This window comes from Gymnoscopelus braueri (genome assembly GCF_963280865.1).
Source record: "Gymnoscopelus braueri genome assembly, chromosome: 4".
Classification (NCBI taxonomy): Eukaryota; Metazoa; Chordata; class Actinopteri; order Myctophiformes; family Myctophidae; genus Gymnoscopelus; species Gymnoscopelus braueri.
The window spans coordinates 33,420,209-33,442,227 of record NC_137605.1 but is presented as its reverse complement, the minus strand read 5'-3'; the positions used below and the strand labels follow the sequence as shown (position 1 = coordinate 33,442,227).

Genomic DNA, 22,019 nt, shown 5'->3' with positions numbered 1-22,019 from the left:
CAATAGAGGGTGAGTAGGGATGGAGAGGGAGGGAGTGGTCCAGAGATTGCTCTTTGATTTCTATGGTGGTGGTCAAAGAGGGAATCTGTAGTTGTCACTGATGTTGTCATTCATGGAGTCTGTAATCCAATCAACGAAGAGGAGAGTGTAATCCATGTTAATCCCACATCCAGTGAGAGAGAGTGAGAGTCCAGAGAGTGAGAGAGAAAGCTTGAGAAAGGGAGATAAATTGGAAGCAAAGACTAGGAATGAATGGGTATCTCAGAACGAGAGACAGTTGTTAGACAGGCTTACATTTGAGAATCTGCTTATAACAAGACAGTTTTATTGATTGTCCAGTAAGTAAAGACTATTTAATGTGTCCATTTGTGAGTGTTTGTGCGTATTGTGTCAGTGGTACTCAAAGTGGTCCTTGAGTTAGGAACAAAACTTGAGTTAGGAACCAAATGTACCCTTACAGCTCTGTAACCATTTCTAACTGAAAGTGTACACATGGAACCAAATGGACAGGTCCATTTGGTTCCATCTGTACACTCTCAGAGTTATGGGGGTCCGTGGCCTATTTTATTTTATTTTTTTACCAAACTGGATCTGGGGGTCCTTGCAATGAAAACGTGTGAGTACCACTGCTCTGTATAACTCTTGTCTTTCAGGTCTCGTTGGACAGCTGTCTGCTGAAGTTCTTTCTAAGGCCCTGTTGTCACGGAGACCTCAACACAGAGAGACACAGTCCCAGGGGAGAGGAGGAGGAGCCTCAGGGAAGAGGACCCTCACCTGGGCTGAACCCACACAAAAGCAGAGGGAGAAGGAGAGCACACACACAGGTGGATGTTAAAGAAGGGAAGACAAGCACAGAATAAAAGAAGGAAGGACACATGTTGAAACAAAGTGGGTGGTTGAACCAGAAGAGGATAAAGTGGATAAAGCAACAGATCAGCTGTCAGGTAAGATGTTATGAGTCAGTGTGATAATCAAGAAAGGAAGAAACGGGGAAGAAGTCGACATTAGTGCAAAAAGAGAGGGAAGACATGTATTTTCATATGTGTGTGTGTGTGTGTGTGTGTGTGTGTGTGTGTGTGTGTGTGTGTGTGTGTGTGTGTGTGTGTGTGTGTGTGTGTGTGTGTGTGTGTGTGTGTGTGTGTGTGTGTGTGTGTGTGTGTGTGTGTAAAGGATGGGATATGATCTGGAGAGGTTTGTGGGCTATGTGAATGAAGGCCTGCTGTGCTGTGTGTGTCGAGATGTGTTGGAGCGCCCCCTTCAGGCCCCCTGTGAACATGCCTACTGCAGCGCCTGCATCAGCAGCTGGCTTGTTCACCACCACTCTTGTCCGGAGGACAGATTGCCCCTGGACGTCAGCCACCTCAAACCTCTATGCAGGTATTGTATCACATATGTGTCGACGTCCATTACAGTCGTCTATTCATACTGCTCAACATCCGCATCGGTCTCCACTACTGGACATCAGTAATCTCATACCTTTGTACAAGTCCTCTTTATGTCTGACACCCATCCATCCATCCCTTCCTCTCACTGTGTCTTCTGCTTACTTTTACCTTCTGTATTTCTGTTATACATACGTCAGTTAAGTTGTTTACTTTTGTCATAAGTATTAAAATTCTCTTCTAAATTAAAAATACAATGATTGCAAAAAAAACTAAACAAAAAACAAAGAAAGTAGGAACCTTTCTTTCTCTTTCACATTTTCATGTATGCCGGACGGTGTGTCAATCAATACTGTACTGAAAACAATTACCACCAACTCTGGTTGCGTAGCAGCAAAAATATCCTTGAACATTGTGCTCTGTCACCTCAAGGTTGAACAAAGACAGAAACAAATAATACAAATGTTGAAAACAAAGTATGAGGTGATACTACATATTCTGTATGTGTGTGTGTGTGTGTGTGTGTGTGTGTGTGTGTGTGTGTGTGTGTGTGTGTGTGTGTGTGTGTGTGTGTGTGCGTGCGTGCGTGCGTGCGTGCGTGCGCACGTACATCCCTGCATGTGAATGCATAGGCCTTTCAACACACCTATCTATCTTTGATGCTATTTTTCACTCTTCCGTTTGTGTCTGATGACAGATACATGCGAAACGATCTGAGCCGTTTGCAGATCCGTTGTGTGAATGCAGAACAGGGCTGTGAGGTCATCTGCTCACTGGAAACCTTGCACACACACGAGGATGAGTGTGAGTTCGCCTTCATAGTCTGCTCCAACACAGGTATGACCTCTTCCACTGACTGACAATTTATGTAGATGAATTGTTGTTTTTTATTGAGCTCTCTCTCTCTTCCCCTGGCTCCCCCTGCCCCCCTCTTTGTCGTCCCTATCTCTTTTAATGGAATTATGGAGCTTGCACAAAAACTCATTTCACCCACTGTTTTACACCTGTAAACCTGTGATGTGACAATAAAGTTGATTCTGATTCTGACTGTCTGGAAGCTCATGTTAAGGATTTGTTTTCTATTGAGACTAATTTTAATTGTTTGTAATTGTAACGTTGAACGTGTTTCCTACTCACAATGATGTATGGCCATACAGGTGTAATATAACACCTGTCTGTGGGCAGCAGGTGGCTCCTCTGTTGTCATGGCTACTTAAGGTTGGTTTAACATGACTGAATGCTCAGAGACTCACTCTGAACATGACACACTGACCTCATCTAGGGTGCCTTCAGAGTCAACTTCCCATCATTCTTTAATGATCACTGGGCTGCTTCAACAGTTAATGGACATGCATATGCTATGGTACTCAGTGACTGTGTGACCTGTCATTGGCAGGTGGAGAGTACATATGTTGCCATTGTGGTATGTATAGTGTGAGACGGAATGCATGCCATGTGGATTTTGCAGTGTTTGCCTGTTGAATACTATACGTTTGATTATATGCTAGATGTAAATGTGCATTTATGGTCAACATCTTGGAAAAGGGGGACAGCTGAGGTCAAGTCTCAGTTTTTTTACACAACCAGAGGGCCAGCATTTCCATGTTTTTCATGGATTGTTTGTGGTTTGTGGCACAGCACAAAGCTAGAGGATTGTACTTGAAAACACAACTACCATTGATACTTAATTATACAGTATGGATATTTGTTGGCGTTTTCTGGGTGTGCAACAGTGCAAGAAATAACGTTACAAATGGGGGATAGATAAGAGTATAGAGTGTGGAGCATGTATAAATACTTAAATACTGTTCTAGCTCATTTGGAGTCTTGTCATTTATGTAAAACCTCCTCTCTCAGGTTGTCCGGTGCAGGTAGAGAGGCGAGGTCTGGAGGCTCACCTATCACAATGTGAGTTCCGTAGCAGGGAATGTCCCAACGGCTGTGGCCACACCCTTCTCTCCAATGACCAAGCACAGCACAACTGTATAGCAGAGCTGCGTGCTGAGGTGGAATTGCTTAGGTCAGTGTGAGCAATTGTGAAAGCTCTCATCATTCTGAAGTGCATTGTAAAGCACTTTAATAAATGTGCCACTCACAAGTTTGGAAACCATTAATACAAATGCTACCCTGCAGGGCAGAGATGTTGTGCAAGTTGGAGGAGGTGAGGCGAGAGATGGAGTCGCGCCTGGACTCCCAGAGGAGACACATGGTGCAGAAAGAGTCTCAACTGAAGAATGAGGTGGAGGAACTCAAGGTGTTCACCCTCTCTTATGTATCATATACAGTGTATGTCGACAACAGTTCATGACAACGTTGCGCGTTCCAATAGAGAATATATGAAATGTCCTTTACCATGCAGGGTCAGCTGTCCAGGGTGATGTGTGACGTGCGGGCGCTATTAGGAGTGGAGCGTCTGAGGAGGCAGGAGCTAGCAGAAGCTGAGTTGGAGAAGAGAGAACTAATGGAGCTCCTCAGAGCATTTCAGCCAACCAGGTGCCAGCAGCCTGTTGAACAGCTGACCCGGAGCCAAAATCAGGGGGACCAAGAGCCAAATGGATGGCAGCCACACAGGGATCAACAAACCTCGATCCAAGCCTCATGTCAGTCCCTACCTTCAGCCCAGCCACCTCCATCTCCTCAACTGGGAGAGGGCTCACGCAAGACTGGTCCACGTAGCCTGACCCTTGACTGCATCAAGAGGAAGAGTCGAGAGGTTACGGTCATCTGAGTGGACTGGAACGTAGCGATTAGTACTGGATAGCCTCTATTTTGTATCTTTATAATGGCAAAACAACTCTCCACTCTAACAGTCAAATATGCACAAGACAGTATGGATGTACTGCATTTTCTGGCATATTGTTTTTGATCTGTCAAGTCCACCATACCACAACTAATTGAATATGTTTATTACAATTATGCCTTTAATGAGCTTAAGGCAGGGGAGGGATGTGGAAATCATGTTTGTAACAACGGATGTTGTTTTGGTAGTTCTGCCCCCATCTTTAAAGTAAAAAAGACCACCCAAACAATGTGATAATTTGAACAGATTACTGCTGGTTTCTTTTTAGGATTTTCCAGGATTTGTATTCCAATAAACACATTTTCTTATTTTCCATGTATTTCTTCAATCAATTTGATACAGTAGTTTCTATTTAAAAAATGTAACTAGAAAATATGCATTGTGAAAATCTGTTTTTGACTTTTTGATAAGGAGTCAAGGAGTGTTACTGCTGGACATGACAGTAATGTTTTGTACATGCCATTCACAATTTTATCCCCCCCGTGGGGTTTTCCAGTCATTGTTTCCCCCCTTATACACCACAGAAAATTAAAAGGTACGAAAACATGTCGGCTCAAATACTATGACCTTTATTCTCTGAGTACAACATAAGACAACAAAACATAAAACAACACAAAATCTGCATGTTATCAGCAGTTCATCTTTACAATCCCATGACGGATGCGTTTCCATGGAGACGGCATTGTTTAATTTCCCCTGATTGGTCCATTCGTCACTGTGGTGGGCTGCAGTTGTGTCCCACGTGAGTTCACCTGGTGAAGGAGCGGACATGCCTGCCCCTGCCGCTCCCTCCTCCCCCACCACTGAACTTACTCCCCTGAGATCCTCTCCCTCCTCCTCCGCCACTTCCACCCCCTCCCCCACCACCTCCAGCGCTAAGCCAAGACAACCCTGTGCCTCCCCGGCCCCGTGGAATGCGGTCCCGTGGCGCCAGGCGATATGCACCTGGGAAACAGAAAGAAAAGGATGGAGAAACACAAAAAAGGCAATATTTAACAAGTCATGTTATGAAATAAAGCAAATATTTTATGTTGTGTATGTGTTTGTGTGTGTGTGTACCTGCAGGGGGCTGTCGGGAAGGAAGTGGGCCTCGTGTGAAGTTGCTCTGGCCCCCGCGAGGTTCACTGTACGTTCCTCTGTGAGTGACGCCTGGTAACTGGGCGCTCCATGATGAACCACGCCCTCCCTCTCTACGGGCATAGTTACCTAAACAGAAACAAACTCTTCAGCACACTCTACTGGCCACCTCTGAGACGACAGGTGACCTAGAGCCAGTGGCCTCTAGTTTGAGGGCAGTAAACTGGTGCACTCAGCCGATAAATACTCGACGCAATGTTTTCTCTGAGATTCATGCAGGCACTAACACAATATCATAATAAGATAATATTTCAACATGATAGCCCTTCCCAAGTAGTAGCTTAGTCCCAGTTATCAGCCTTCAATGACACCAACCATAGTTCCAAAGAATGAAAAAATTCTCTAACTTTTTTTGAATAGAACATGTCATACAGAGGGAAAAAAAACATTATTCAATCTCTTTCATTGACTTATTGCCAGACCCAAGGGGTCGGGCTTACATGAGGCTTTGTACCTGTTTCGTCCATACATACTTTGTCCTCCGGCCCCAGCCAAAAAAAAGTCTGTCACTTTGTCCTCAGGCCCCAGCCAAAAAATTCTGTCCCCCAAAAAAGTCTGTCCATACATGGGCATAGAAGGGACACACGTCGTGCGAAGCCCGGCCATTCAGATTGGGCATGGTCACTTTGTCTCCCGGCCCCAGCCAAAAAAGTCTGTCCCCCTTTCGTCCCGAACTATTCATGACATCATTATTATGTCACAAGTATGTAATTAAGTAGGTGTGTAGGTGTGTTACATACTAGGACTTCATTCTGGGTCTGGCAGAACCAGGTCTCCTGGTCTTGTTTAACCACATGAACCCTAGCAACACTTCAGGCCAAGGAAACACCTTTGACCTGCATTTTTCACATATGCCTTTTAGAGCACCACCAGGAGGCTGAGTTTTGTAAAACAATGTTTTTGCTCTTACTCCTTCAGATTCTGTCCAAAAATCACGCAAATCGGTACACAGTATGTATGCATATATATATATAATATATCAGATAATCAGAGGTCGCGCTAGGATTTTTGGTGGCCGGCCCCAATGTCCGGCATGATTAAAATGTATCGGACATCTGATAAAAATAATGGTCATAGATATTTTTAAGCATTAATGACAATTAAAAATTGTAGTAGAGTAAAGACAAGTACAACATTTGCCCCTGAGTAGAAGTAAAAGTACTGCAAATTGGAAATACTCCAGTAAAGTAAAAATTCCTCAAAAGTGTATTTAAGTACAGTACTTGAGTAAATGTACTTAGTTACTTTACACCACTGGTAGCAACATATGTTTGTCCAGACGACACACATGTGTGTCGTCGTGGACACTGGATAGTAACCATAGACTGTAACCCATGAAAAGATATACTCTCCCCCTATCGGTTCACAACTCGGACGGCGCTGATTCGACTAGCAGACCTTCGGCCAGTCGGCGCGGGCACTCGCGCCTGGAGGCGCGAGGGCACGCCTCCTCGGCCTCAAGCTCTGCTGAGTCGGTGCGCCTCCGTCATGGACAATAACTATTATCACGTGTGCGTGTGAACGCGTGTTCAGCGTTCCCCTAGCGTAGCTTCCTGGTTGCTATGTGGGGGGGAACAAAAAAAGCCAGGTCAGCCTCGCATTAAAGCCCCGCCTCGCGCCTCCTCCTCGCGCCGCCTCGTATCAAAGCCCCGCTTCGCACCTCCTCCTCGCGCCGCCTCGTATCAAAGCCCCGCCTCACGCCTCCTCCTCCTGCTCCTCCTCGCGTAAAAAACCCTGTCTCGAAAAGCCCCGCCTCGCGCCGAAGCCCCGCACCTAAAAGCGAGCGCCCCTCTTTCAATTTCCCTGGAATGCCAATTTCCCTGTGACATATACACTCAGAAACAAAGAAGTTGGATTTTCATCATAGCCGATGGCAGCCATATTTGATTTGGCCATTGCGCCATTCGTGGCACTATGGCGGACGAGCACCTCTGTGATTTTTCATGTCTAGGTACCCATTGTTCAAGTGAGAAATTCTCCTACCACCAAATTGCGAACGGGTCTATAGGCCAGGTACAGGACTACTGTGCAGATAATGTGGGGAGATAATGGCAAAAAAATTAATATCCTAAAAAAGTATTAAAGCTACTCATTTGAAAAGGCTATCATGTTTCAAAGTACTTATATGGACCCTACAAACAAAATGGTGCCAAAGACATTTTGCCACCTTTCGTGTCCCTGACTTCTGGTCTGGCCCATGGACTAATAGGGTATATCAAGTGTAATATAAGCCAGTGGTCTTGTGGCGGGTTGTCCCTTTTCACTGTGTGCCCATTTTTGTAGACCTGTTGCACTGCTGATAAACATGAACTGCCCTCCAACAAGAGCCCAATGACTTTAGGGGCCTGGTTGCTAACGTATTAGTGCATTTGTGTGTCTGCGTCTACTTACCAGATAGCATTACACCTTTGGGTTGTGGTGGAGTGAAGAAGCGAGTCTGACTGTGGAAGGTGGCTCTACCCCTGTTCCCAGTGAACAGTCCTCTGGTAGGGGGTTTGGGGGAGCTCTTGGGGAGCCGCTTAGGGGGCAGGAGCCCAAGAGGAGTCACAATGTCTTTAAACTCTGCCGCCACAAAGTCATCCACATGCATGCTGGGAGGACGGGAGGTGTTCTGTTTGCGCTGGCGGAAGATGTCGTGTGGTCGGCACAAACCTTGTCCGAAGCCACCTCGATTACCTCGGCCACGGGGAGCGGCCATGATGTGGGCTCTCTTAGCAGGTTCCACATAGTCTGATTTACCACTACAAGGAACACATGGTATTTCATTTAAGAAACTTAATATGGCAAGCAGAAAGCTTATATACAGCCAACAGAGTGTTACAGGGATGATGCTTTTTTTGCAGGCCCAACTCTGAAGTTAGTTAAATGTTAACAGCTTATTTTCTGCATGAATAAAGAAAACTGCATTGGGAATCTGGCAAGGGAACCCATTGCAAACTGTAGCATTCTATTACCGTACATGAAATGTATTTTGCATTCTATTACATGAAATGTATACAACACAAGAAACATTGACATAATTAGCAAAGAACTAACACAGGCAAATGTGTAAATTGTACCTTGTGATGAAAGTCTCATGCTTGTGTTTGCCCAGTCTGATGCCTTTGGTGGTCTTGTTGTGACCAGGCGAGGACGGCTCACTCAGGAACGACCGCTCCAGTTCCGCCTTGAGGTCCAGCTCTGGACAACACTCCTGAGCCAGGCCTACGAGGTCCACCTTCACCTGCCACACACAGAAGAGAATTTACACACACACACTCAAACACAGACACCTGATCTCTACAGACACAGGCCCCTGAAAACACAAACACTTACCATATCAAGCTCGGCCTCCATGTCGTCATGGTGGAAGGGTGAGAACCACAGAGCTTTAAGCTGCTCATCCAGAGCCTCTGATAGAACGAACACGGTCCTATAGAGAGAATACACTATGAATCAGCAACAATAATGTGTGTGGTGAAATTAATAGTTTTATTAGTCCAAGTTATAATTCTAGAGATGACTGCAGAGTAGAAATGTAATTGTTTACATTGAGGTAAAAGAGGATAGCAAATATTCAAGAATTTGACAGGGGCTAAGCATGCTATTGTTTTAATTTAATTATATTCAGTTGACAGTTATCATGGTGTTCATTATCAGGCTGTGGTGGTGCTCAAAGAATACAGACACAGATGTTAAAAACACAAAAGATGAATCTCACAAATGCTGGTCCATGAAGTAATTTCGCACCATCCGTGGGCTATACCTGTGATTGAACTGGGCCAACAGCGTCTCAGGTGCAGGCAGGGTGGGTTCAGTGTCAACTACGGGAGGGGCTTCATTGGCCATCTCTAATGTCTGCCTCAGGACAATCACGTTCTCCAACATGGTCTCCAACGACTCGTCCTCCTTGCATAACTTCTACATGCACAAACACATACACACGCATACAGTAAATCCAATGACAAGGCACCTTCAATGACTTCTAATTAAAAAACACACGTATGTGCAATCACTTGTACCGTGATCTGTTTCTCCAGAGCAGTGAGTGGATGTGACTCTGTCCCCTCCCACTGCAGTAGGGCTTTCATCTCGGAGCTGCTCAGAGTCAGCGCGCGCGGAGGTACAAATCCTGTCTCTTCCATTGGTCCCTGGCCTTCCTCAACACACTAGAGAACCACAACATGCACTGTTAACGCTCATGTCGTCCCTAGAGTCAAGTCAGGTGTATTTATACATCATACTTGTATTGTTTATATAAACATCTTCAAAAAAACATGTGCTTAACTCAATAAATACTAGAATCACTGTTCTGTTCCATCACACCAATAGCATTGGGATAAGAAATGGTGTAAAGCAGGAATCATGAAAGGAAAACCAGGAATAATGGGACAAAGTAAGGAAAATAATTCCTGGAAAAGTGGGAGAAATTATAAATGATGCTAATAATAATAATTCAAATGTATAAACGGTAAACGCATATCATACCAGTGAGTCTGTGTGGAGGATCTGTCTAAGGAAGTCAAGCAGAACAGACAGCAGCTCGGCAGAGTCCTTGTTGAAGGAGAACACTTGCCTCTTCAGTAGAGAGCGCAGCCCTGTACTGTGTTTCTTCAGAGCACTGAGACACAAATAAAATGTCTCATTAAATCAGAAGAAAATATCTTACATAACATGACATACCAGATAGATCACATAATAAAATGTGAGTAGCAGTACAAAGAGAGAAGAAAGAGGGGGATACTGCATGGTTTTCTACCTTTTGAGGTGGTACATTCCATAGTCGTGCTCAGTGAGGAACATCAAGGTCCTGATGCAGGTGAGGAGCAGAGGGGTGGTGCTCTCTGCACTCCCCAGAACCTCCAGTAAGGCGTTGGCCACTGATGCCATCATTTCTCGACCTGGCAGGGAGTTGGCCAGCTGTTCGGCCTCTGACACACAGCCATCGCTTGGCGTCGTTGACACCACCAGTGAAATGTCCTGAGAGATGAATATGTTCACATACCTTTCTGTTCACAAAACACTGTATTATTATTTTTCCTTTCTTTTGGTTCCTCTAAGGCTTTTCCCTAGTTGTCTGTGCTTCTTACCTGGTCACAAAGTGACTGCAGTACTGTTCCCACTAGTTCACTGCAATGCTGCTGTTGTAACGGGTGGCCAGTTGGTAACCAATAACGCGAGCAGCAGGGGGAAGAGCTCTGCCAGCTGCTCCTCTCCAGAGAAGGAGCCAGAGAGAAGTTGTAAGGCTGCACTCTTACACGCTCTCTGGGAGACCAGGGCATCAAATAAGGAAAGCAAACGCAGGACTTGACCCCAACACACACTTTTACCCTCAGCTCTGAAACACACAACAGTACAACGGTCAAACAATGCAAGTAAATTAACAGAAACTTAAGTAATTTTAGTAACTGAAAACTATTGTAATCGTTTAGTGATGTATCATGTATGTGGGTAGGTACTGTATGCAACTATGCATGTTTACAACTTCACCAAAATGTGAATGCTTGTCTTTGTTCCATATTAAAAAACAAAACGTTTTTTTTTTACTGCTGAGTTAACATATTAAGCAATTTCAAGATGTATGTATCATTTTGTACTATTAATGACCTTATTGCGGCTCCGTGCTTAACATTACACCCTGCCCACTGTAATACAGTGCTGGATCTGTTTTCATCACCCTCCAATGCGCTTTGAAATATTTTTCTCAGAGATTTCACAATGACAGTGGTCAAAACGTGTGCTGTGTGCTATGTGTGTCTCTCCATTAATTAAATGCCATCTGGTTATGTTTGTAGTCCCACAGACAGAGAATAGAGGTTTGCACCTCCTAACCTCCTCGGACAATGTTTCTTCAAAACTGTCCATGGTACATTGCCGGCAGATTGCAGAAAGTATAATTATGAAATAAATCACAAGCACCATGAGTTTCTGACCAATCCCTTATGATGATTGGTGGCATGGAAATAATACAATATAACTAACACAACAATGGTGGTTGAAGGAGGTCTCCCTACTCTTCTGCTGAGACGTTTAGATCCCTTTGTCGGGTAGGATCAATTCTGGTTTGCAAGCGGTATTGCAATAGAACCAAATGGAAACAACTCGCCTTCCCAAATGTGGTCTTGAGTAAAAACCTTCAGCACTCGCACAGGTAACCGGGGTGCAAATCCAGGGCAGTGATATGAAAGTTATGGATTGCAGCTTAACTCACTGTGTGTGTGTGTGTGTGTGTGTGTGTGTGTGTGTGTGTGTGTGTGTGTGTGAGTGAGTGAGTGAGTGAGTGAGTGAGTGAGTGAGTGAATGTTCTCTACTCACAGCTGTAGCTCTTCCAACAGAAGCTCAAGCAGGGTCTTCATGATGAGCGTTGCGGTGGGGGAGGAGAGGTCTGCCAGCTGGACACACACTCTTCTCAGTATCGCCAAGAGCGGAGGGCAGCTGGTGCCACACACGCACGTCAGAGCCTCGGCCAACACTTTCCACTGCACCCGTAGGTGCATGCTCCACAGCTTCCTGGTGTTCAATGCCACTGCCACGTCCTGAACTGAGAACACCTGAGGGGGTCCACAGAATAGATGACATGAACACCGTAACAATGACACACATTGGTTCCCTGTGCTTTGACACTACAGACAGCAGTGTTGTCATAAATGGTTGAAAACATGAAGACCTCAATGAGCGGGGGTACCTGTGTGCTCTGCATGGGCAGTGGAAGTGGCAGCAGTTCAGACAACAGGGTGAGACCTGAGAAGAGACCCTCAGGAGCTTTCAGAAGTGAACCCAGAACTTCTTTCAGCATCAGAGACCATGTGTTACTGGCCAGACTCTCCTCTGTGTGGGTCACCTACACATTCATTCAGAAACCAAGTTTAGGTTCATACAGTAAGTAATACTGCCTGCATAAGTGATGGGCTATTTAAAACTTCACTACAGCTACACTAAGCAAAGTAATACATCCAGGGATCATGAAGTCACAATAGCAGAGTGAAGACCACTCAAGAAGATACTGTACCACAACATGTGCACACAGCCACACACACCTGTTCATTGACACCCTGTGTGAAGGTGAGCAGCACATCAACAATGAGCGCCTGCACTCGGGTCTCGTCTCCGTCCAGGCGACCTGAGGCGGGGATGGAGCACGCTATCATGTGGAGCGTCACCAGCACGCTGGCCACGCGCGTGTCCCTGAACTGGAAGGCCCCGCCGCGCAGCAGCTCGGTCAGCATGGCGCGCAGCAGCCGCAGTGTGTTGATGCACACGCTCAGGATGGTGCAGCGCTGCGGTGTGGGGCCCACAGGGCCGTGCACACGCCAGGGCTGCAGCAGCACACTGCACAGCTTCTGCAAGATGCGCACGCTTGTGTCCAGGCCCTCGCCGGAGAAGAGCTGCACACCGGCAAGATTCCACTTGAGATCCTTCTGTTGACCTGCAGACAAAAAGGTGCAAAAGAAAAAAAACACTTCAATCTGTGACCCTTGTCTGTAGCGTTAATATTTACATTTCAGAGGCAAACATGGAGCTCTTATCCAGAGCAATATATAATCAGGACAAGCTACATAATTAGGTCAACCGTAATGAATAACCATTATTGCAAGTCACCTACTAAAAACTGTAAGGGACAAATACACAGTAGAGCTTAATTCATAATTTGTCACACAATTGAGAATCTATCATAAATTAGGCTTAATTAAGCAAATAACTGAGGTTTATGATCACTTCAGACAGGAGCTCAAAAATGTACCTTCGAGCACAGGTGGGGGGCAGGCAATGAGACAGAGGACCCTCAAGGCCGTCACCAGTCCAGCTCCATCTGCAGTCAACACATTCTCCACATTCTAAAGCCAGAGGAACACACATGGTTAAAATTACATGCGTTGAGACAGGATTCATTTGCATATTTTGAATCCTCAAATATGTCACAGAGCAGGTACATTAGGTATTTAAGGAGAAGTTCAGACACGCTTGAGAACTCAACCCAAAAAGGGATATGTCACACCAACCAAGAATACAGAAAGTAATTCACTGAAGTGAACTGTTGCTTTAATCCTGTTTATTTAAAGAACACTATACCTGCTTGACATATTCTAACAGAGTCGGAATGCTGCCGATCTCAAAGCGCAGCTTTTCCAGTGGCTCCAGCCATTTATTAAGCTCTGAAATGCAATGTAAACACACAAAACTGGTCATGAAAACACATAAAAATGCCCACAGCATGTCATACAGTGTCTTCAGTGTATGACAGAGGTTGATTTGCTTATGGTTACTGCTTACCCTGTAATTTAGCATTGGTGTCATCTGCCTTGGCTAGCGTGAGCAGTGGAGCCGCGTACTGTTCCATCATATGCAAGTCATTGGAGCTCTGCACCACTAGCAATATCAACATGCATGCATAGTTGTATGTCACTGTCTTGCGCGCTTTGGCCTCACTGGAAGAAAGTGAGAGAATAATGCTTTATTTATAATCCACTGTAATGCATTGTGAGTTTATAGATTGGCTATTTTCAGTGCACGACACCATCGTACGGCAAAGTGAGAATCAGGCTTAACAAAGACAATAAAACACAAAGAAAACTCAAAAGAAGACACCCAACTAAAAATACAGAAACTGACCCCTGTCCATCCTTGCTGTGGTGCTGCAGCAGAGTGACCAGACAGGACAAGTTGTTGTCCAGGCTGAAGACGTGGGCCACGGCGCTGCGACCGGTCAGAGTGAAGGTGATAAGGTAGAGGGCATGGAGTGTGCCCAGTACGTCTGCGTTGTCGCCCTCCTCCAGCCCCGCTGCCCCCTCGCCTCCCGTGGCCACGTGAGTCATCAGCTCAGCCACGCCCTGGAGAGCGTGCAGCGCCTGCATGAGCCACACGCCTAGGCCCTCTTCTCCCAGCGCCGGCCCTGTGGTGGTCCCCTCCCCGCCGGCGAAGGCAAGGTCCTCCCCCTCGGCCTCCGTCGCGGTTGTCAGGAGACGCAGCAGCAGGTTGGTAGGGGTGGGCTGGGCAAGCAGGAAGAGCATCCCCGACTGGGTGAGCGACAGGAGGCGCAGGAGATCTCGGATGGCTTGAATGATGCCCGTGTGGCCCGCTGCTGCGGCCGTCGACAACACCACTGTCATGCTTTCCAGGAAGTGAGCCGCGTGCATGTATCTGACGGAGGAAGTGACACGCATCTCACACATCTATATTCTGTACTTTGTGCACATCAGTGCAACGGTGTAACATATCGTTGCTCGTCGGGCAGAACCCTTGTACTTCCATAATTCAATTTTTTGGGGAAATGCCATACTTGTCGTACAAGGGGGTCACGCAAAAATAGCCGATGTACAAGCTCACAACGTGTTGCATAGTGACGTGCTTGTAGATTGGCTATTTTTGAACATTTGTGCAGTGAAACAGTGAAACATTTCAAAACAGTGGAGGTTAAAGTGGTTACGTCTATCAGTGTTTTTTTTTTATATTGATTAGTTTTGGACATAGAAGGTTTCCACCCGACAGGGACGATATAAGCCCATGGTGCATGCGTATGTGAGAAATACCTATACAGTGTAGGATACGGGTCATCTCTCTCCTGTGGTCCTGTTATTCTGGCAGATGTTGGGAAGGCTTTCACAGGCGGCTGCACCATGGTGTGAGGGGCCATTTCTAGCAGGTGATGCAACTCTTCTAGAACCCCCGCCAACCTATCCAGGTCTGCCTCTGTCGCGGGGGAGGAGCTTAGCGCGTGCTCCTCCTCCATTGGACTCTCAGCCTCCTCCATCTCCTCCTGAGAAAGAAATTGATAGGATAAAGAAATGATCCTTGTATAATGAATGGTGCCTGGTTGTGTTTGAGATTGTGTAGTGTGCATGTACCTGCTGAGGCTCACTCCATGTTGTAGCAGTGCGCTGTAGGTCAGCCAGCACCTCGTTGAAGTGGCCTTTCTGTAATAAGGCGTTGCCAGCAGTGACGACTCTCACCGTCTGCTCGCGCAGGAACAGCTGGAGTAAACGCTGCAAGGAACACACAACCATGTGGGTCTCAGCACAAGGACCGTTATGCATCATCACTATACATTATGTGATTCAAAGAAAGAAATACAAGGGACAAAACAACATGCACTTTGTGCCGCTAACCTGATAGCCACTCTTCTCTCCCTCCCCTTCCTGCAGGAAGGCCTCCACACCAGCAGGGCCACTGGTGAGGGCATCCAGAGCTCTCAGGACATTGAGCTTTAGTACGGATGAGACGTGATCCATGTGGAGGAGCTCAAGCAGGAGGCCAAGGGCTTTTTTGTGTGGCAGCGCTGTAAGGCCCTGTGGACACTCGGCCAGGTAGCATAGTAGCTTGGCACCGGCTTTCAGCTGTCTGAGGTTAAGCGCAATCGGCTGTTTGAGAGCAACGTCTATACTCAGAGCCTGGAGCATCCATTGGACAAGCAATCCCATAGGATGCTCCCAATGCTCCTCTCCCTGTCCAATTAAGTAGCCCATACCTTTGGCCAGTAGTCCAGGGGCCTGTTCCAGAGCTGTGACCCAGTGGGCATCTCTTTCCTCTCCTATACTGGCTGTAAGCTCTTTGAGCTGGGCAATGGCCTCAGCCCCTTCTCCATCTCCTCCAGCTCCCTCTGTACCACCAGGGTCCCTGGGCTCCTCCGCCCTCGCTCTCTCCAGCTGGGCATCGAAGCGCGTCTTGTACGGAGGGGTAAAGTAGAGAAGAGGCCTGAGTTCTCGTTCGTAGGGGTCATACTGGACCGGAGGGACAGACGCCAGATCCTCAGGAGTGTAGTCAATGTCAAAGCTGGGGATCTTAAAGCTACCGTTATCCAAGTCGTCCTCATCGCTGGAGATCTGCTCATAGCCATCATCACCTAGAGGAGGGTGAGAGAGGCGGGAAGGAAGGAAACCGTAACATAAAACAACAGTTAGGAAGATTTCTTAAATGTTACGTGGGTGAGTATTCAATAATGTAATGTATGCGTGTTATAATGAGGAGGACGGCAACTACTCTTCCTTATTCCAAATCTTGTGTTCTACTGATGGACCTACTCACACAGAGGCAGCATCACTTCAAACATGCAGGGTTAGTTACATCTGACATGCAGGATGTGACCACAACACAGGCTGTTACACACAGCTAAGCCAAGACAGCTTATGAATGCAGATCAGAAGCCTTCAGGGCAGCCCAGGGCGGTGGGCCGGCTGTGGGGTTGGAGAATCAAACGGTTGCATGCAGAAGGCAGCATTGCCAGAGCACGCACTCTGTGTTGGACTGTCGCCCAGTTCCAAATGGACCGGGCTCCCTTTTGGTAAGAGTTTGTCTGATAATGGAATTTTCAACATCCATTATTGCAATAGAAAAGATCAGAAATATCAATACACTATAATTAGAATAGAACAGAATTATAACTACATTGTCATAACACGTGTAATCGAAGTTATAATTAAAAAATGTTTGGGGGGGGGGCATTTTCTTTTACAAAATATGTATAATGATATTGTTTTGTTTTGTTATTAACAATGTTTTAAGATAAACATCATCATCATCAAAGTTCAACTTTGATGATGCCGCTGTGTCGCTGTGTACAAACAAGCTACCAGAAACAAGCGTCGAGTGTCTCTACTTCTCTTTGTCTCTAATCGTTAGTCAAAATCGGCAGATTGGTCTGGGATGGCTGGCATGTGGTGGAGAGAACACCTGACACCTGAGGGAGAGACCTGTGGTCCATTTGGAATTGATTGGACATCCGCTGACCTGTCCCGGCTATCACACAAAAACCTCCCTACCTTCCTCCATCTCCTCTTCCTCGTCCTCACCCTCATCTTCCTCCTCTTCCTCTTCCTCAGGAACGCTCCCTTCTGTCCGCGTGTCCTCTTCCTCTGGCTCCTCCTCTTCCTCCTCACCTTCTTCTTCTGGCTCAGCGTCAGAGTAGGGTTCGTCAGCAGGGAGCGACCTCTCAGGTGACACAGCCTCCAGGTAGTCCTCGCGGCCCTCAACCGGCTCGGTTTTAACCACGGCGCCGGTGCTGGTGCCGGTGCCCACTTTAACAGTGAAAACAGAGGGCTTACAAGTTAGTTGTTGTGGCAAAGACGGGAGTCTGCACTCCATTGCAGCTCATGTGAAAAGGACCAAACCAAATATGAACCAATGAGACTGTAGGTCTACTACAGTATACAATAAAAGTTAAGAGAATTTTTAAACAGAAGAGCAACTTCTTCACTATCAAAGTGGTAAATATCTAAGCCTAGACCTGACAAAGATCCATGCTTAACTAAATGGTAAGCAAATTCTACTGTGGAGGTTTAATTTTTTTCACCCAGCCTCTGTTTGGATGTACGAGAATGAGAATGTGAATGAGCTTTCAAAAGCAGTGGGCAGTGTGGAAGTACAGGTCTGACCTGTCACGGGAACCGGTTCTTCTTCATCATCATCTGGAGGCGGGGGTCCAGGTGGAGTGCGGGGGCCTCTGGGCGCTGGTCTGGGTGGGCTGCCATTGTATTGGTCATCTTTATCCCACTCTGAGACAGACACAGGGCAAAGATTTTTGAGTTTTTACTGTAGCGGCTCAAATCACATAGCACTACAGGGTGAAAAAGACAGTGAAAGAGAGAGAGAGAGACGTCACATATTGTGCACTACACGTGCGTGTTTATGAGAGAGAGATAGACCATCACATAATGTTTATGTGGCATTTAATCAACTTCTTCTAGGAGGAGAGTTTATTTGCTCAGAACGTGGCTCCGTTCTGACACGCACACAAAATGTTCCGTTATCACAGTTCATAAACCTAAATTATACCTCATTCCTTCACCGTTTCAGTAGCGCAACCAGGGGTGCACAATTGTTTTTTGTAGTTCCATTAACACCTACATTTACTTAGGAGTTTGAAATAGAACCCTGCAACGTTACAATATTAAAAGACATGTAGGCTACTGTACATAGCTTGGTATTTGTGGGTTGTGAGCTGTTTCTCGTGCTGATTGGCTTATTAATTTGGAGTACTGGAGCTTGTTTGTCTACTCAAGTAGTCATTCACTCGGTGCTTCTTATATTAGTATTAGGACTTCAAAATCATATATATTTTCTATTTTAAACTTGCAAAAGTCCATATAATTATTACATGTAAGAAAATAGGTCAAACACTGTGTGGTGTACAGTTAAGAGTATTACAGGGAAAGGGAGGGGTTACAAAGGCACGGGATGTGTCAACATCAGGAAATGGGTGTGGTGGCTGAGTAGTTTCAAGGTAAGTGTGCCAACCTTGTTTAATGATCCTCTTGGGCCCACTCTGTTGTTGGGGGGGTGGGGGTGGTGGAGGAGGGGGTGAGTCTAGGTTATGTCCATGTGGGCGATCTGCTGTGCCGTAAACTGCCACAGTCAAAGCAGTGTACCAGCCACGAAGCACAAGCCCATCTGTGTTCACCTGCACACATTAACACATGCAGCTTCTTACACATCTACTGTATACACCATTAATAACAAAGAACTTCTTGAAATCACATGCCATTAATCTACCTTTCCACTGGGCCTGAAGATGATTGACTTGTTTTCATCATACTCCAGACTGAAGGGAGAGAGGAGGAGAAGGTAGATGGTAGAGTCTAGCATCATCCACACAATAACAACCGGGGTACAGAGTTCATTTCAACACCTCTTGCTCAATGGACATCAATAACTACAAACTCATACATGGTTCCTGGAGTGCTATTTGTAATTCATTTGTTATGAGGTTACAATAACAGGTAAATATGCTTTAGTTAATCCTTCTACCATTACCACTATTCTTTCAAGGTAGCTTTGAGTATTGTGTCACTTTGAGCTCCTGTGTGGGTGGGGTTGCATTTCTGGAGAACAAAAGCACCTGTCATGGTTCATTCTCACTCATATATACATGAACACACAATTTGGAACTACTACGAGAACTAAGTTCTCAGGGTGGACTCCACCCCGACTGGTTCTACAGGTGATCAAGACAACTGGTTTTAGAAAAAAATTGACCACATCTCAGCAGTAGACAGAGAGAGAGAGAACAAAGATAGATTGAATAAAGAGCAGGAAGACAGGATGAACTGACCTGCCCAGTCTGTGGAAGGAGGAACTGTTCGGTTTGCTGAGATTGTTGAAGAAGAGGTCCAGCTGGAATGCATGAGGAGACGTCTCCCTGAAGCCAGAGAAACAATTAGTCATACAAGAGGCTAAATTAAATTTCAAATTGATTGCAGAATGATTTATTATTAAAGTTATACTTATAAAGTAATACAATATGGCATGGAGACCTGATTTACTCTCTGTACAGTGTTGTTCAGTCAGTTATATCATGGTTTACCAAAGGCACTCTGTGAACCAGTGCTGGCATAACAATAGAGCTCAGATGTCACACATTCATTCCCCACAGTGGGCTTCTCCTTTTCTTACAATCACACACATACATGCACCTTAATATCTGTTACAAAGATCATCTCCTGAGGATATGTCTCATGTAATGAGGTAATGGATGGTCTCCCCGAACACATTATATACTGAGAAGAATCTGTGGAACATTTACCCAAATGCTCTGCTGTCAGGTAAGCTGCTGTGTGCCTTAAGCCCTGGAGGGATGACTCGCACCTCTGTGATCAGGACTCCACACGGGAACCGCACAACATCAACATTGGTCAACTACAGTTCATGGGACACACAGCAAATAAAAGGTGCAACAAAACATAGCATTATAACATGTTTACATTTCTCCATACTGTATACGTATACTAAGATAAATATTGTTTAAACATTAACAATAGCACTGCCCAGGACATTAACGCATGTAACAGGTCTACTGGATTCTACCTGCCTATTTGTCTGTCATTAAATGTTTCGATGACTTGAATACACATGGACCCCAAAGGAAACAAGCCATAGTGCTTTCTTGGGTTTTAATCCTTATAGCAGACCTTGTATAGAACTGTACTTTCTGTGATTTTTTTTTCAAACTGCTAATAAAGTATTCAATCAATCAATCAAAAGTCTGTGTTGTGATATTCCTGGTTAATGATGATGTAAACAAATGCTAATTAACGTTAGCAACATAAGCAAAACTACAAAAGGATGCTGCTATTGCTAACATGCATAATTTATGCAGCGTTACATGTGGCTCTGTGATAAAAAAAAATGTATCAAATATGGGGAAGGGTATTAATCAGCCATGCCAAAGATTTGATTATTTATTACACGAACTCATTTAAAACTGAGCAATAAAGTGTTACGATGAGAACGGTAACGTTGCTACGCTAACTATTAGCTAGGGGGAAGTTGCCCCGGCGTCATTACAGCACCACACTATTATTACAGGACGTCAGACTGGCTCATTTAGAAAGCATAATATGATATAGAGGAGGTGTGTTTGAGGCTGGAGACATTTACCTCTGCACTTTGATGTTTAAATGTGTCGATAAACAGAAGTTCTGTTGTGGTGTCCCCCGCCATGTTTGTCTGTTGTCGCTCACTGGAGTCAGTCAACTTCCGAATCAGTGTTGCCAGGTTTTGCGAGAGAAACAAGCAACCAGGTCTCGGGAAACAAGCCCCAAAGAAGCGAGCCCTTCGGCCTTTGAACTGTTTGAAAATAGCTGACAAGCTCACAACAAGTCACGATATGACGCGTTGTGAGCTTGTAGATCTGCTATTTTCCAAAAAAAATAATTGAAGAAAATTTGGGGGAAATTTGAATATTTCTGAAACATTTTAACAACACAAATCTCGTATGGGGTCCCTGGCATAAAATGTTTTCAGATGGGGGTTCACAGACACATATATATTAATTTAAGGGTCCTTGACTTGAAAATGAACCACTGGTTTAAACGACATTTAGGAAGCAAGCCCAAATAAGCAACTACACTTTAGAAACAAGCCAAAAAAACCGCAACTACCAATATTTACAAGTAACTTTTCAGGAAAACAAGCCCAAAGTCGCTTATGATAAGCGGACATGGCAACCCTGTTCAGAATGTGTGATTAGTTCCGGAGCATTGTCGTCTATCTACCGAGGAAAGCTAACTACTATACTGATCTCAGATCAGCTTCACACTGTACACATAGACTGTACACGCATCACCATGCCTTCCATTTACCACCCAGTGCTCAGATCCGGCCTAGGGCCCGCCTACTGTAGCCGGTAATTCTGAAAGGACACATGCATGTACATATATGTACATGCATGTGTCCTTTCAGAATGACCGTTTCCGTATCCACTCTAGATCTAGACCGGATCAGCAACTTTCAAAGCAAATAGATCGCAGTCTAACACACGGCGCTTGCAGAGTGTCATTAGGAGCCGTATGGTAGGAGAGTACAAATCGATCAATCTGATCTCAGGTCAGCTTTAAGCTGACCTGAGATCAGATTGATTGATTAGTAGTTAAGCTCCTTAACTAACTGGTTCTTTTGGTCTCAATAAAATAACAAGTAAAGCCTGTTTGTTTTTTCACTGTCCAATTAGGCTAGTCTACTGAAAGACCTACGATTATGCAAAGAAAAAATGAGAAAACTAACACAATATCAATGTTTAATTAAATTCATCAACTCATATTCTTAATGTGATTCTTAACTTCACCAAATTATGGGCAAGAGGCATTTAAAGACTCATTTGATTTATTCTTTCTTTTCCTTTTTTTTTACATTTAGTAATAAATAGTAGACTAATTTACTAGACAAATTTACTCAATACGTCGGGTCTGTCCAGGGACCCTGTGGGTTCCTTGAGGGGGTTCCAAATGGACCCT

The 22,019-nt window shown here is 45.2% G+C and overlaps 2 protein-coding genes across 2 annotated transcripts; one reads left to right on the top strand and one right to left on the bottom strand.

The window, feature by feature from the left end:
- The first annotated feature begins 680 nt into the window (after positions 1–680).
- rnf41l (ring finger protein 41, like) lies at positions 681–4,399 on the top strand. Its single transcript, XM_080426668.1, has 6 exons — positions 681–944; positions 1,171–1,377; positions 2,080–2,219; positions 3,240–3,402; positions 3,516–3,636; positions 3,742–4,399. The coding sequence occupies exons 2-6, from the start codon at positions 1,172–1,174 to the stop codon at positions 4,108–4,110; spliced, it is 999 nt and encodes a 332-aa protein (XP_080282794.1). The 5' UTR covers positions 681–944; position 1,171; the 3' UTR covers positions 4,111–4,399.
- A 331-nt stretch (positions 4,400–4,730) lies between these two features.
- Positions 4,731–20,756, bottom strand: virma (vir like m6A methyltransferase associated). The gene is given in 28 exon segments (XM_080426418.1): positions 4,731–5,127; positions 5,242–5,388; positions 7,711–8,060; positions 8,379–8,542; positions 8,635–8,731; positions 9,065–9,219; positions 9,321–9,467; positions 9,787–9,919; positions 10,058–10,278; positions 10,389–10,464; positions 10,466–10,636; positions 11,614–11,849; positions 11,984–12,139; positions 12,336–12,724; positions 13,040–13,133; positions 13,369–13,451; positions 13,570–13,724; positions 13,909–14,436; positions 14,826–15,052; positions 15,141–15,278; positions 15,402–16,135; positions 17,052–17,306; positions 17,664–17,783; positions 18,526–18,688; positions 18,781–18,829; positions 19,340–19,426; positions 19,811–19,923; positions 20,665–20,756. Coding segments are annotated over 28 exon segments (5,448 nt in total). The 5' UTR covers positions 20,728–20,756; the 3' UTR covers positions 4,731–4,930.
- Between the last annotated feature and the right edge of the window lie 1,263 nt (positions 20,757–22,019).